Source organism: Mobula birostris, chromosome 7, assembly GCF_030028105.1.
Source record: "Mobula birostris isolate sMobBir1 chromosome 7, sMobBir1.hap1, whole genome shotgun sequence".
Lineage (NCBI taxonomy): Eukaryota > Metazoa > Chordata > Chondrichthyes > Myliobatiformes > Myliobatidae > Mobula > Mobula birostris.
The window spans coordinates 171799660-171812932 of NC_092376.1; the positions used below are offsets into that span (position 1 = coordinate 171799660).

The 13273-nt window shown below is 46.7% G+C and overlaps 1 protein-coding gene across 3 annotated transcripts in view; it reads right to left on the reverse strand.

The window, feature by feature from the left end:
* LOC140200571 (glutamate receptor 1-like) overlaps positions 1 to 13273 on the reverse strand; it is a 205162-nt gene that overhangs the window by 20184 nt on the left and 171705 nt on the right. Inside the window, exons 12-14 of one of the 3 annotated variants that reach the window (XM_072264086.1) lie at positions 11263 to 11461; positions 8362 to 8609; positions 167 to 281 (exon numbers count right to left, since the gene is read on the reverse strand). In XM_072264086.1, the coding sequence (XP_072120187.1) occupies positions 167 to 281; positions 8362 to 8609; positions 11263 to 11461 (562 nt within the window). Of the gene's footprint in view, positions 1 to 166; positions 282 to 3075; positions 3191 to 8361; positions 8610 to 11262; positions 11462 to 13273 lie in introns of all 3 variants that reach the window. The other 2 variants (XM_072264085.1, XM_072264087.1) reach the window with 2 other exon arrangements.

A 13273-nucleotide genomic window follows, 5' to 3' on the forward strand; every position in this document is an offset into this window, starting at 1 on the left:
GTGAGTCCCACCAGTGTGGCAGTGAGACCCCACACCCTGGATCTCCAGCACAGGCTACACTGGCTCCTCGGCTGACAAGCTCAGGCTTGGAGAGGGTCCGTGGTTCCGGAGCGGCTTAGCCTGCCTCGGGTATCGTGCGATTCGTGCATTTCATGCAGTAACTAACCTTACTGCTGGAGTCTTTCCTTCCACATTCACCTTTACCGTACCACCATTTGTTTTTCAGCTTGTCTAAGATGCCTTGCTCACTGAGTTTCAATACTGCAAGGTTTACTCGATTTCTTCTCGTGAAACATAACATAAATAACATTATCAATGTTATTTTATGTTATCCATTAGAAAACACATTTCAGTTTCACAGTTCCAAATGATAGAGTGGAGGGCTCCGTCTGGCTGGGAAAGTGCCCCACTCCCAGCGACACGTGCCAGCTCCTTCACCATGTAACCAGCAACACCCCGCACCAGACCGTGACAGCAGATACATCCTTGGCAACTTTCAGGGGACCACAAGAACTTCTGGAGTGTCAGCTGAGGGCTCTCTCCCATGACTTCCAGCCAGATGTAGGGTGAGATACAACCTCCCAGTAGCCGAAGGTGAAGAGGCAGAGAGGCGGATTGGTCAGGTATGCGGATGGAGGTTGTTTCTCGCCAGGACCTCTTGTGTTGAGGGCGGATCATTGAGGGAGCTGACTTTGTTACGGGGCCTGAGCTCATCTGAAAGAAGCAGTCTTGCCTCAGTTGGAAGTGAAATGAGTTCAGCCTGGTCCAGGAATGAACTAGTAACTCACACTCTTCCAGAGACAGGGCTGGAGATCTCTGTCTCATTAACTCTTCAACAATCCCAACCTCAGGGACTGGAAGAACCCCAGTCTGTCCCAGTGAGGAAGAAAGCTGTGGGCTGGTCTCTCAGGTATTTGTGATTCCTGCTTTGTCCTGCTCTGTGTCCAGTCAGTTACTAGTCAGGAATTGGTCAATCACTACTCAGGTTCTGGTCAGTTATTGATCAGTGTCCAGTAAGTTATTGGTCAGTTAATGCTCTGAGTTCAGTCAGTTACTGGTCAGAGTCTGACCATAAGACCATGGGCATAAGAGCAGAATTAGGCCATTTAGCTGATTCAATCTCATTCTTCTGCCTTCTCCCTGTAACCTTTCATGCCTCAACTAATCAATAACCTTTCAACCTTTGCCCATTGACCTAGCCTCCACAGCTACCTGTGGCAACAAAATCCACAGATTCACCACCTTCTGGCTAAAGAAATTCCTCTTCCTTCTAAAAGGATTCACCTCTATTCTGAGGCTATGCCCTCTGTTCCTAGACTCACCCACCAAAGAAAACATCCTCTCTATATATACTCATTGGAGGCCTTTCAACATTTAATAGATTTCGATGATTCCACCACCCCCCCCATATTTCTTCTAAATTCCATCAATACAGACCCTGAGCTATCAAACACTCATCATACGTTAACCCTTTTATTTCTGGAATAATTCTCCTGAAACTCTTTTGAATCCCCTCCAACATCAGCACATCCTTTCCTCAATAAAGGGTCCAAAACTGCTCACAATATTCCAGGTGAGGCCTCACCAGTGCCTCTGCCTGATAAAGGCACAGCATTACATTTTAGCTTTTATATTCTTGTCCTCTCAAAATGGATGCTAATATTGCATTTGTCTTCCTTACCACTGCCTCAACCTGCAAGATAACCTTCAGGGAATCCTGCACGAGGACTCCCAAGTCCCTTTGCACTTCATATTTTTGAATTTTCTCTCCATTTAGAAAATAGTCTATGCTTTTATTCCTTCTACCAAAGTGCGTGACCACACACTTCCTGACATTGTATTCCATCTGCCATCTCTTTGCCCATCCTTCTGCAGTCTCCCTGCTTCCTCAGCACTGCCTGCCCCTCCACCTATCTTCATATCATCCGCAAAATTGGTCACAAAGCCATCAATTCCATTATCCAAATCATTGACATACAATATAAAAAGAAGTGGTCCGAACACCGACCCCTGCAGAACGCCGCTAGTCATTGGCAGCCAATCAAAAAAGGCTCCCTTTATTCCCACTCTTTACCTCCTGTCAATCATATCCATGCTAGAATCTTCCCTGTAAGACCATGGGCTCGTAGCTTGTTAAGCAGCCTCATGTGTGGCACCTTATCAAAACCTTCTGAAAATCTAAGTACACAATATCCACCAATTCTCCTTTGTCTATCCTGCTTATTGTTTCGAGGAGTCCCCACAGATTTGTCAGGCAAGACCTTCCCTTCAGGTCAGTTATTGCTCAGTCCTTGCTCTGTTTTCAGTCAGTTACTGGTCAGTTACAGGTCAATTATTGCTCAGTGACTGGCCAGTGTCTAGTTAATTACTGGTCAGTGTCTGGTTAGTTACTGGTTATTTATTAGTCAGTTATTGGTCAGACTTTGGTTAATCTCTGGTCAGTTCCTGTTTAGTCTCCAGTCAGTGTTTGCTCAATTGCAGGGATGGGTGGCTACTGCAGGGTGGCATTAACCCTTTGCCTCCCTCTGTGTAAGATTCCTGGTGAATCTGTGAATTCACCACAGAAGCAGAAACTCGATTGAGACAGGAAGTCCAACTCTGGTGGATAGCAGAAAGTACTGGACATGCCTGGTCTCACCACTGTCCAGGATAGCTGGATCCCAGCTCTGGGGTACTGGAGGCCCAGTCCAGGGAATGCCCACTGTTCCACACTCAGACTCAGACATCACTGAAGTGGAAATAAATGATGTGAAGAGGCAGAGAGAGTCAGTACTGGTCACAGACTCTTTCAGACAGACAGCCCTTGGTAAGAAACTGTGGGGGCAGTGTTGGGGCAATTACCCTCAGAGCATGGGGTCAGTTCACCTGAGTGTGGAGTGAATTTCCCTCTGAGTGTGCAGCCAGATCCCTTCTGAGTGTGGGATTAGTTCCCCTGAGAGTGGGGCCAATTCTCCTCAGGGTGTGGGGTTAATTCCTCTCTGAGTGTGGCGAATTCTCTCGAGTGTGGGGCCATGCTGGTTGTCTGCTGGTTACACAGTTGTGCTTTTTACCCAGGAATTCCCCAATGGAGCTGACCTTCGCGTCACCGCCGCCACTGCCACATTCTCCCTTGTCGTACCACCATTTGTTTTTCAATTTGTCCAACAGTCCCTGTTCGTTGAGTTTAAGAACTGCCAGGTTTACTGGGTTTCTTGCAAAGATAAAACATACTCATCAGTTGTGAGCAGAAAAAGTGTCCGTCAGAATTGGAGACGTTATTTCACAAAGAACTAAAGTGGTGAAATATTGATAGTATGGAGTGTGGAAGATGTGTCGATTAGGGACAGGATCGGGTCAGGATTGGATTGGGTATGGGGTCTTGAATGGAGTCAGGGTCAGCATTAGGATCTGGGTCAGGATCATGAACAGGTCAGGGATGAGGACAGGGTCAGGTGTGGGGGTTGGGGATTGCGACAGATTTGCGACAAGGAAGACAAGAAAATCAATGGGGGAGGGGCCATTGTACTGTCACAGGACAGGATTAGGCAGAAATTGCCAGCTATCAGGATTGACCTGTGATCAGTGTTGGGGGGACATGGGTCAGTCTAGAGTGAGATGAGGAGGTTCAGAGCCCATATTTCCCTGGAAAAGTGAAGGTGTGGGCAGCAAGTTAAAGGCAGCCTGGATGTCAATAAGTTGCCCAGGGTTACCCTTCAGGATATAGAGAGCATAAGGGGATTCTGAAAGAGGGGGATATGAAATATTACTGACAGATGGATGAACGATTGCATAAGTACGTTAAGGGCAGGAGATAACTAGGGAAAGACCCATTATAGACCAAAGAGTTCGTCTGTGTGTGTGGTCAGTGGATATGGGTGAGTTCCTAGTAGAAAGGGATGCTTGAGTTGGAGAATTCAGCAAAGGGACAATGAAAACTGTCATAGACTCATAGAACATTACCGCACAGAAACAGGCCCTTTGATCCACCTGGTCAATGCCATACTATTAATCTGCTTATTCCCATCGACCTGCACCTGGACAATACCCCTCCACACCTCTCCCATTCATATATCTATACAAGTTTCTCTTAAGCATTGAAGTCAAACTTGCACCCACCATTTCCGCAGGCTGCTTGTTCCATACTCTCACCACCCTCTGTTCTCCCTCGTGTTCCCTTTGAATAGTTCATCTTTCACCCTTAACATGTGACTTCTAGTTCCAGTCTCATCCAATCTCAGTGGATAAAGCCTGCATGCATTTACCCTATCTAAACCCTCATAATTTTGTACACCTCCATCAAATCCCCTCTCACTCTCCTTTGCTCCAGGGTATGAAGCCCGAACCTGTTCAACCTTTCCCTGTAACTCAGTCCTGCTGGTAACAGCCTTGTAAATTTTCTCTGCACTCTTTTAATCTCATTTTACATCTTTCCTATAGGTAGATGACCAGAACTTGACACAATACTCCAAATTAGGCCTCACCAATGTCTTATACAACTTCAGATTAGCATTCTATCTCCTGTACTCAGTACTTTGATTACTGAAAACCAATGTGGCAAAAGCTTTCTTTACAACCCTTTCATTTTGTTTTGGATAAAAATTTAGGTGAAGAGTTGCTGGTTCTCTGCAGCAGAGACAGGGAATCTTGAAAGCCATGTTGTCTACCTGGTGATGGGTCAAGGACATCTCCTCTGGGCTGGTGAAGAACTTACACCGGCGCAGTGGGGGAGACAATCCAGTTGTCTTCATCCACACAGGAACTAATGACAAACAAAGGGATTGAGGAACTCAAAGCAAAATTGAAAAGCAGAACTACAAGGGAGATAATATCTGGATTACTACTGGAGTCGTATGTGAATTGGCAAAGGGTAAATAGGATTAGTGAGGTAATTCTCATGAGATGGAAATGGGATCTGATTGATGGATTGCTGATACCAGGAATGGAGAAGGTGAGAGCTGTTGAATTGGGATAAACTTCACCTAGTCTATGCTGGGACCAGGAATCCAGTGATTCACATAAATCCAGCTGTACCTCAATCTTTAAACTATCTAGGAGGAGAGAGGCTGCAAGAACAAAATGTTGAATAAGCCAGGAGGTGAGAGAATGAGGGCATAGGTTAACATGGGGGGAATTGGCAATCAAAGTGCGATATGGTAACCTGGTCGTAGTCAGCTCTTTGTAATCACAAGTTAAAACATCGCACTTAATTCAAAGAATCAATGAGGAGGTCTAGGGAGGAGTGGGGTTGGTGGTGTGGGGGACCGTGACTGAGTGTGGCAAAGCTTGGGGGGAGAATGGGGAATGTCAAGATACATGAGAGGGAGGGGAATGTCAGGATACATGGGAGAGGGGAATGTCGATACATGGGAGGGGGGAATGTTAGGGTACATGGGAGGATGGGGAATGTCAGGATATATGGGAGGGAGGGGAATGTCAGGATACATGGGAGGGAGGGGAATGTCAGGGTACATGGGGGGGGAATGTCAGGATACATGAGAGGGAGGAATGTCAGGATACATGGGAGGGGGGAATGTCAGGATACATGGGAGGATGGGGAATGTCAGGATACATGGGAGGGAGGGGAGGGAAATGTCAGGATACGTGGGAGGGAGGGGAATGTCAGGATAGATAGGAGGATGGGGAATGTCAGGATACATGGGAGGGGGGAATGTTGATACATGGGAAAGAGGGGAGTGTCAGGATAACACTCACAACGCGCTGGAGGAACTCAGCAGGTCGGGCAGCATCCATGGAAATCCGTGGAGTGTCAGGATACATGGGAGGGAGGGGAGGGGAATGTCAGGATACATGGGACGGAGGGAATGTCGGTATACATGGGAGGATGGGGAATGTCAGGATACGTGGGAGATGGGGAATGTCAGGATACGTGGGAGATGGGGAATGTCAGGATACATGGGAGGGGGGGAGGGGAATGTCAGGGTATATGGGAGGATGGGGAATGTCAGGATACATGGGAGTATGGGGAATGTCAGGATACAAGAGAGGGAGTATGGGGAATGTCAGGATACAAGGGAGGGAGGATGGGGAATCTCAGGATACGTGGGAGGGAGGGGAGGAGAATGTCAGGATACATGGGGGGGGAATGTTGATACATAGGAGGGAGGGAAATGTCAGGGTATATGGAAGGGAGGGGAATGTCAGGATACATGGGGGAATGTCAGGATAGATGGGAGGATAGGGAATGTCAGGATACATAGGAGGATGGGGAATGTCAAGATACATGGGAGGGAGGGGAGGGGAATGTCAGGATACATGGGGGGGATGTCGATACATGGGAAGGAGGGGAATGTCAGGGTATATGGGAGGGAGGGGAATTCAGGATACATGGGAAGGGGGAATGTCAGGATACATGGGAGGGAGGGGAATGTCAGGATACATAGGAGGGTTGGGAATGTCAGGTTACATGAGAGGGATGGAATGTCAGGTTACATGGGAGGGAGGGGAATGTTGATACATGGGTAGGAGGGGATTGTCAGGATACATGGGAGGGAGGGAGATGTCAGGTTACATGGGAGGGGGGAATGTCAGGTTACATGGGAGGGGGGGAATGTCAGGTTACATGAGTGGGAGGGGGAGGTCAGGTTACATGAGTGAGAGGGGGATGTCAGGATACATGGGAGGGAGGGGAGTGTCAGGGTACATGAGAGGGAAGAAAATGTTCTAGTCTCTGAGGGACAGACATTCCCAGTCCTGTTTAATCTGTCAGTGATGATTGGAGGCCCAAGATGATCACTGGTTGGTGATGGGACTGACAGCACAGTGTGGACCTCAGGCTGTCCACTGATAGGTAAGAAACCAATAAAGTCCTTCGTGTTGCCCAAATTCAAAAGGAAACAACCCACCTTCACATATCTCAGAGTAAACTAACTGGTCTCTTATCAGACAGTAGGAATTAGCAGAGTTAACTACCACTGGTGCCGTAGCACTAGTTAGCATTGTTAATCTGTGACATTGTTGATTAAAACCATTATCCTATTATTTCACTCCATTTCCCACTTAATCTTACTCAAACCCCACTAACTGAATGAAAGGAACCATCATCATCCTATGGGATGGATAGCTGGAGAGAGAGAGAGAGACTCTTTCATTACTGGTTATTGTTACATCAGCCTTTCAGGACTGGACAGCTCCGTACCAGCACAATGATCCTTCCAGACCCTCTTCCTCAGTCACCAGTCTCACCCACATCCTAAAATCAACACTTATAAACTTAACAATTCTGGATAAAAACCAGAAAAAAACTCAACGGGCCAGGGAGTATCTGTGGGGAGAGGAAGAAAGTTAATGCCTCATCTTATTTTGTCTATCCCTCAGCAGATGCTGAGCCTTTGTGAGATTTACTCTTATAATTCCTCACTCCCTTGCATGTTGACTTTTCAATTCATCTCTACCACACACTGTAGCACCAGCTTTCATCTTCTTCTTACTTTGTAGAAAGGACAATTTCTCCTAAGTTCCTGATTGTATTTCTTGGTGACATTATTGTTGATGGCCATGTTCTTCTCCACCTAAACCATTTTAACTTGGATCAAATCAAACTTCTCACCAATCATTAGTTTCTCTGTATTTTCATTATAATGAAAAAGGTACACAGTGCTCCAGGATGGTTTCAACAAGGGTTGGGTTACTGCACTAGTCCATTATGCCTCACCATTACACCATCAGTTCACTAGTCCTCACTGTTACACAATCAGTGCACTAGCCCTTCCATTACACCATCATTGCACTAATCCTCACTGTAACACCATTAGTGCAGTCGTGCTCACTGTCACACCGTCAGTGCATCAGTTTTAACCTTTACACTGTTAGTGTACTAGTCCTCACTGTTATACCGATGATCTACTAGTCCTCCTTATCAGTACACTAGCCTCACCATTACACTGTCAGTGCACTAGTCTTTGCCATTACACTATGGTGCACTAGTCTCCACTATCAGTGCACTAGTCAGAAGACCATAAGATATTGGAGCAGAATTAGGCCATTCAACCTTTCGAGTCTGCTCCACCATTCTATCATGGCTGATTTATTATCTCTCTCAACCCCATACTCCTGTCTTCTCCCTGTAAACTTTGACATCCTTACTAATCAAGAACCTATCAAATTCCACTTTAAATATACCAAATGACCTGGCTTCTACAGTCTCCGTGGCAATGAATTCCACAGATTCACCACTGTCTGTATCAAGAAATTCCTCCTCATCTCTGTTTCAAAGGGATGTCTCTCTATTCTGAGGCTGTGGCCTCCAGTTACACTATTGTCCTCACTGTCTTCACCATTCCTTACTGTTACACTATCAGTGCACCAGCCTAAAACCACCTAGGGTTCCACTAACACTTGACCTGGTCTCTTTGGATTACCCACCTTAGGGGAGATCCTTTGGGTGTGGCGACTCCGTAGCCCTTGGAGTCTAGGTTCCCTCCCACCTTCATGGTGTCACATGGCTTCCTCTGCTCAATGTACTCATTCATGGTTGACTCCAACAGGTAGGCATATTTCCCTTTTGACTTCCGCACTCGTGTTACTCCTTCCTCTGTGGTCTTTACAAAGACTGAGGGCTCAGCGGACTTCATATACGCCCACATCTTCTCAAAGACAGCAATCTTGGATCTCTAGGGAGCAGAGAGAAAGGAACACCATGAGTCTAACTCAGTGCCATGCCGCCACAGCTTCTGTTCCAGAATCGTCATTGATCACCAACACATGCCCATGGGCGCCATTCCCCAGTGCAGTAAATCTCGCGCACACAGTTCAACCACCACAAACGTACAGGTCCTTCACAGGTTTCCTGCTAACTCCTGTCCCCAGCAATCCCAGTCCCATCACGGACCTAGATGCTAGTCTCTGTAACCTCCATATCTTGACAGGTTGGCAAAGGGTAAATAGGATTAGAGAGGTAAGTGTAAGGCTGACTTCACTCACCTCAACACTGAACTGATTCTACAACCTCCAGACACACTTTCAAAGACTCTACAACCCATGAGCTCAGTATTATTTATTTTTTATTTGCAGAATTTGTCTCTTTTACACATTGGTTGAACGTCAGTCTTTGTTATGTATAGTTGTTTCATTAATTTTATTGTATTTCTTTATTTCCTGCAAGAAAACAAATCTCAGGGTAGTATATGGTATCTTGGACTTTGAAAATATGGGGAGGTGGAAATGGTTTGTGATTGATGGAACACTGATAGAAAGGCTAGGGAAGTGGAGGACTGTTCCAATAGGATAAACTTCACCTGATCTGCGCGGGGATCAGCTTCCTGGTGAATCACACAAATATGGCTGTGTACAGAGCTTTAAAGTAACAAGGGGGGAAGGCTGCCAGAGCAAGATGTTCTGCAGGAGATGGGACAGTGTGGGCACAGGTTAACAAGGCAGAAATTGGCAAGCAAGGAGTAACATGCTGGGACAGAAACTGTAAACAGTGTGCAGCAGGGAACAAGTCCAGAGGTTGGAAGTAAATAGAAAAGCTTAACACTGTTTATTTGGAAGCATGTAGCGTTTCGGATAAAGTGGATGAATTGACAGTCCAATAACAATATATGAACGTGATCTGACATCGATTACACAGACAGGGCCACCAGAACTGGACTCAATATTCCACGTTATATCATCCAGTGGATTGATAGAGGTTTGTACAATTATGAGAGGCACAAATAGAGTAGATAGACAACTACCTTTTCCCAAGGATTGAAATGTCTAACACCAGAGAGCATGCATTTAAGGTGACAGGAGGTAATTTCAAACGAGATGTGAGGGGCAAGTTTTTTTTACACAGAGAGTGGTGGGTGCCTGGAATGCGTTACCTAGGGTGGTGATAGAGGCAGAGGCTTTTAAGGGACATTTAGATAGGCACATGAATGTGAGGAAAATGGAAGGACATGGACATTGCGTAGACAGAGAGATTAGTTTAGTTGACCATTTAGTTGGTGACCGTGGATCTGTTCCTGTGCTGTATTGTTATATGTTCTATTTCACGATCCAAAAAGGAGAAAAGAGCGAGGTAGCATTGTTAACCCAGCAACCTATCAGAATATTGTTGTCTCATGGTGTGGAGACAGTGGGTGGTAATGCAGAACTGGTTTGGGTTAAAATCATGAATAACAGGTGTGGCCTGGTGTCTGAGAGTCTGGGGACAAGGACTGGAGGCCTGGAGACAGCCAGACCTGGGGTTAGAGGCCTATCTGTGGATCTGAGAGCCCAGGGGTCAAGGACTGGAGGCCCAAAGATGGCCTGATTTGTTTGGTGGTGAGGAGCTTTTTTTGGTGTTTGTTGTCTTGTTTTGTTCTGATATTGCTGCTACCTGTGTTGTGTTGCATTATTGTGCTGTGTTGAACTTTGTGGACATGCTGTGTTGGTGCTGCACTGTGTGGTAACACTTGCGGGCTGCCCCCAGCAAATCCTCAGGTGTGTTGGTTGTTAATGCAAGGGACTCATTTTACTGTATGTTTCAGTCTACATGAGATAAATAAATCTGAATCCATTCTGAATCTGAGAGGCATGGATTGGTGTAGTCTATTAGCTACCAAAATGTAACCTCTCTATAGGCAAAAGCATAAATAGGGAAGTATCTAAGTGTTTTGAAGGGTCTTAGGGCAACAGTCATCCCAAGAGTCAGGGCCTGTCAGGCGAGGAAGCAGAAGTGGATCCTGGGCTAAAAATGGCTGACGACGACTGATGGGAACCTAATGAGTGAACTAGAGTCTCTCCTGGCACTGCTAGGGTCGTCAGAACTGAATGGTTACCCTCTTAGTCATGGTAAGTCCCTGGTCCCACCATAGCTTGTTCTTGTGGAGTGAGATCACTGGTCAATGACTAGGCGACGGGTGGAGGAATTCCGGCATTGAGTGCATGAAGTCTGTTCATAGGCGTGTGCTTTCACAAATTCACTGCCATTGTGGCTGCCCTATACTGTGACCTCTGGAAGGGCAGCCTCTGGTGTACCTACAACCTTGCTGAAACATCAGAGAATGTCCTCTTGTTACCAGCAGGACAAATGAGATGGGCAGGAATCAGCTGACCCCATCTCAGCCCCAGACTCACACTCCTATACCCCTTCTCAGAACCTCGGCTACCCCATGCACTAAAACTCCATCCCTGCCTTGAATATGTTCACTGGATCCCTCCATTGTCTAGGTTTCCATGGATTCACCACCCTCTGGAACTACATCTCCATCCAAAAGGACAAACTCAGATTCTGAGACCACGCCCTAGCTTGGGATCCATCACTCGGGGAAGCTCGGTGACAGAGAGTGGCAAGCTCACCCTGAAGAACTCCTTGGTTGATCCAGCATCCAGGGTTCCGTAGGCGATCTCCGTCTGTTTTGCCAGGTCTTCAGCGCTCTCAATGGGCGACACCATCCTCTCGACGGTGAGGAAGGCAGCTAGGTTTGCCGTGTAAGAGGAGATGATGATCAGAGTGAAGAACCACCAAACTCCACCAACGATCCGACCTGACAGAGACCTAAACACATACAGGGCACGGGGTTGGGAGGTAATACCAAATGAGAGGCATTCAGAGACATCTGAGGCCTAGTCTGGCGTCTGAATGGTCAGAAGCTGAATAAAGCATAGCACATAGTGGAATTAGGGGGTGGATGAGGATATCACCGTGATTCCAAACATCCCATCACGGGACATTAGCCTATGCTGGTTAGATGTTGATGACAGAGACAAAGACTGTACATTCACTAGTGCTTCCCACTACCCAGCCCCCCGCCCTTCTCCCAGATACATTGCTTTGCCCAGATACATTGCTTTGCCCAGGGTCAGCCCTTGCTAGAGTGTTCAGGGAGGAAGAGAGATCTGCCCACCTCCCATTTCCCAGGGGTCAGCCCCTATTAGTGTGTTCAGCGAGGTAGAGAGATACACTCGTCTCCCCACTGCCTAGTCTTTCCACTCCCCTCCCCACCCCAGTGAACTCCTCCACCACAAACTCATGTCCCCTGCCAGCACTGACCAACGCTGTCACCGGCAGCAGCCAAAAGATCCTGTTAAACGGTGACCAACTCCGTCCCAATGAATAGCAACTCTTATACCAAACTTAAACACCTCAGATCCCCTCACAAACCTCAAACACTCTCACTAACCTTGTAAGGTAATGTAATTGGTGGAAATGTATATAACTGGCAACCAACAACATTGAGTTGGGGTTCACCCTAAGAGGATAGTTTGACATGATGACATATTACATGGTTCTTTTTCTGTGCTGTTTATGTTCAGCGTTTGGAGTACAATAAATCAGTTGTTGCAGTTTTTCTGAAACCTAAAATGCCTCACATCATTTTATTTGTGAAAACATACATTGCTGACCCCAATGCTCCACAGTTCCAGAGTTATTGAACATGCTGGGCAACCCAGTTGCTTTGAAACTGCTGGAGTTTTGGGAGCAAAATGTTGTTGCTTGGTTTGTACAAGCCAAGGCCCATTGTGCACTGAAGAATTCACTGTTGATAACATTAAGTTCTTCTGCATGTTAGTGCCGCTCAGCAGTTCCACGGCTGTGAGAGTGGTGAGTCTACTGGAACACCAGTTTGAACAAGATAAATACCAATTACTAAAAACTCACCTATTACAGACTTTCGGACTACCGAAGTCTGATCGCACCAGACAGTTGCTCTCCTTGCCCAGCCTTGGTGATGCTAAACTTCTGGAGCAAATGGACCACATGCTGTCTCTCCTGGGAAATCACCATCCTTGTTTTATTTTTGTAGAACTCTTCACACAGTGAATGCCAGGTCAAGTTCATATAGCCCTCACTAATGCACTCGTAAAGGATTATAGGGAGCTTGCTAAAGTGACTGATAGTCTACACTCAGCCGAGCAGCGGTGCATCATTCCTCCTCCTTTCTCTACCTTAGTAAGCCCGGTCAGCAAGGCCCCCACCATAAGGAACAGATGCAAAATAGATGATAGCAGGTCTGTGTTTTTACCACGCTCTCTTCGGTATGAACAATAGGAAGTGCTGACCACCTTGCAGCTTCAACAGTGTCAGCTCATCGGGACAACACTGTGGGCTCCATCTGCCAGGGTCATCTACTGTTCATTATGGACATCCTTTCAGGGTGACACAGGTGCTCAAGCGAGTGTTCTGCTGGCAGCTAGACCATAAGACACAGGAGCAGAAATAGGCTATTCGGCCCATTGAGTCTACTCTGCCATTCAATATCTGCCTACCATCACCTATTGATGAGAAGGCAAAGAGCGATGAAATCTCGCTGGAGGCAGCAGGATCCAGACTTACGGGACATGACGGGTGACACTCTGCTTCAGTATG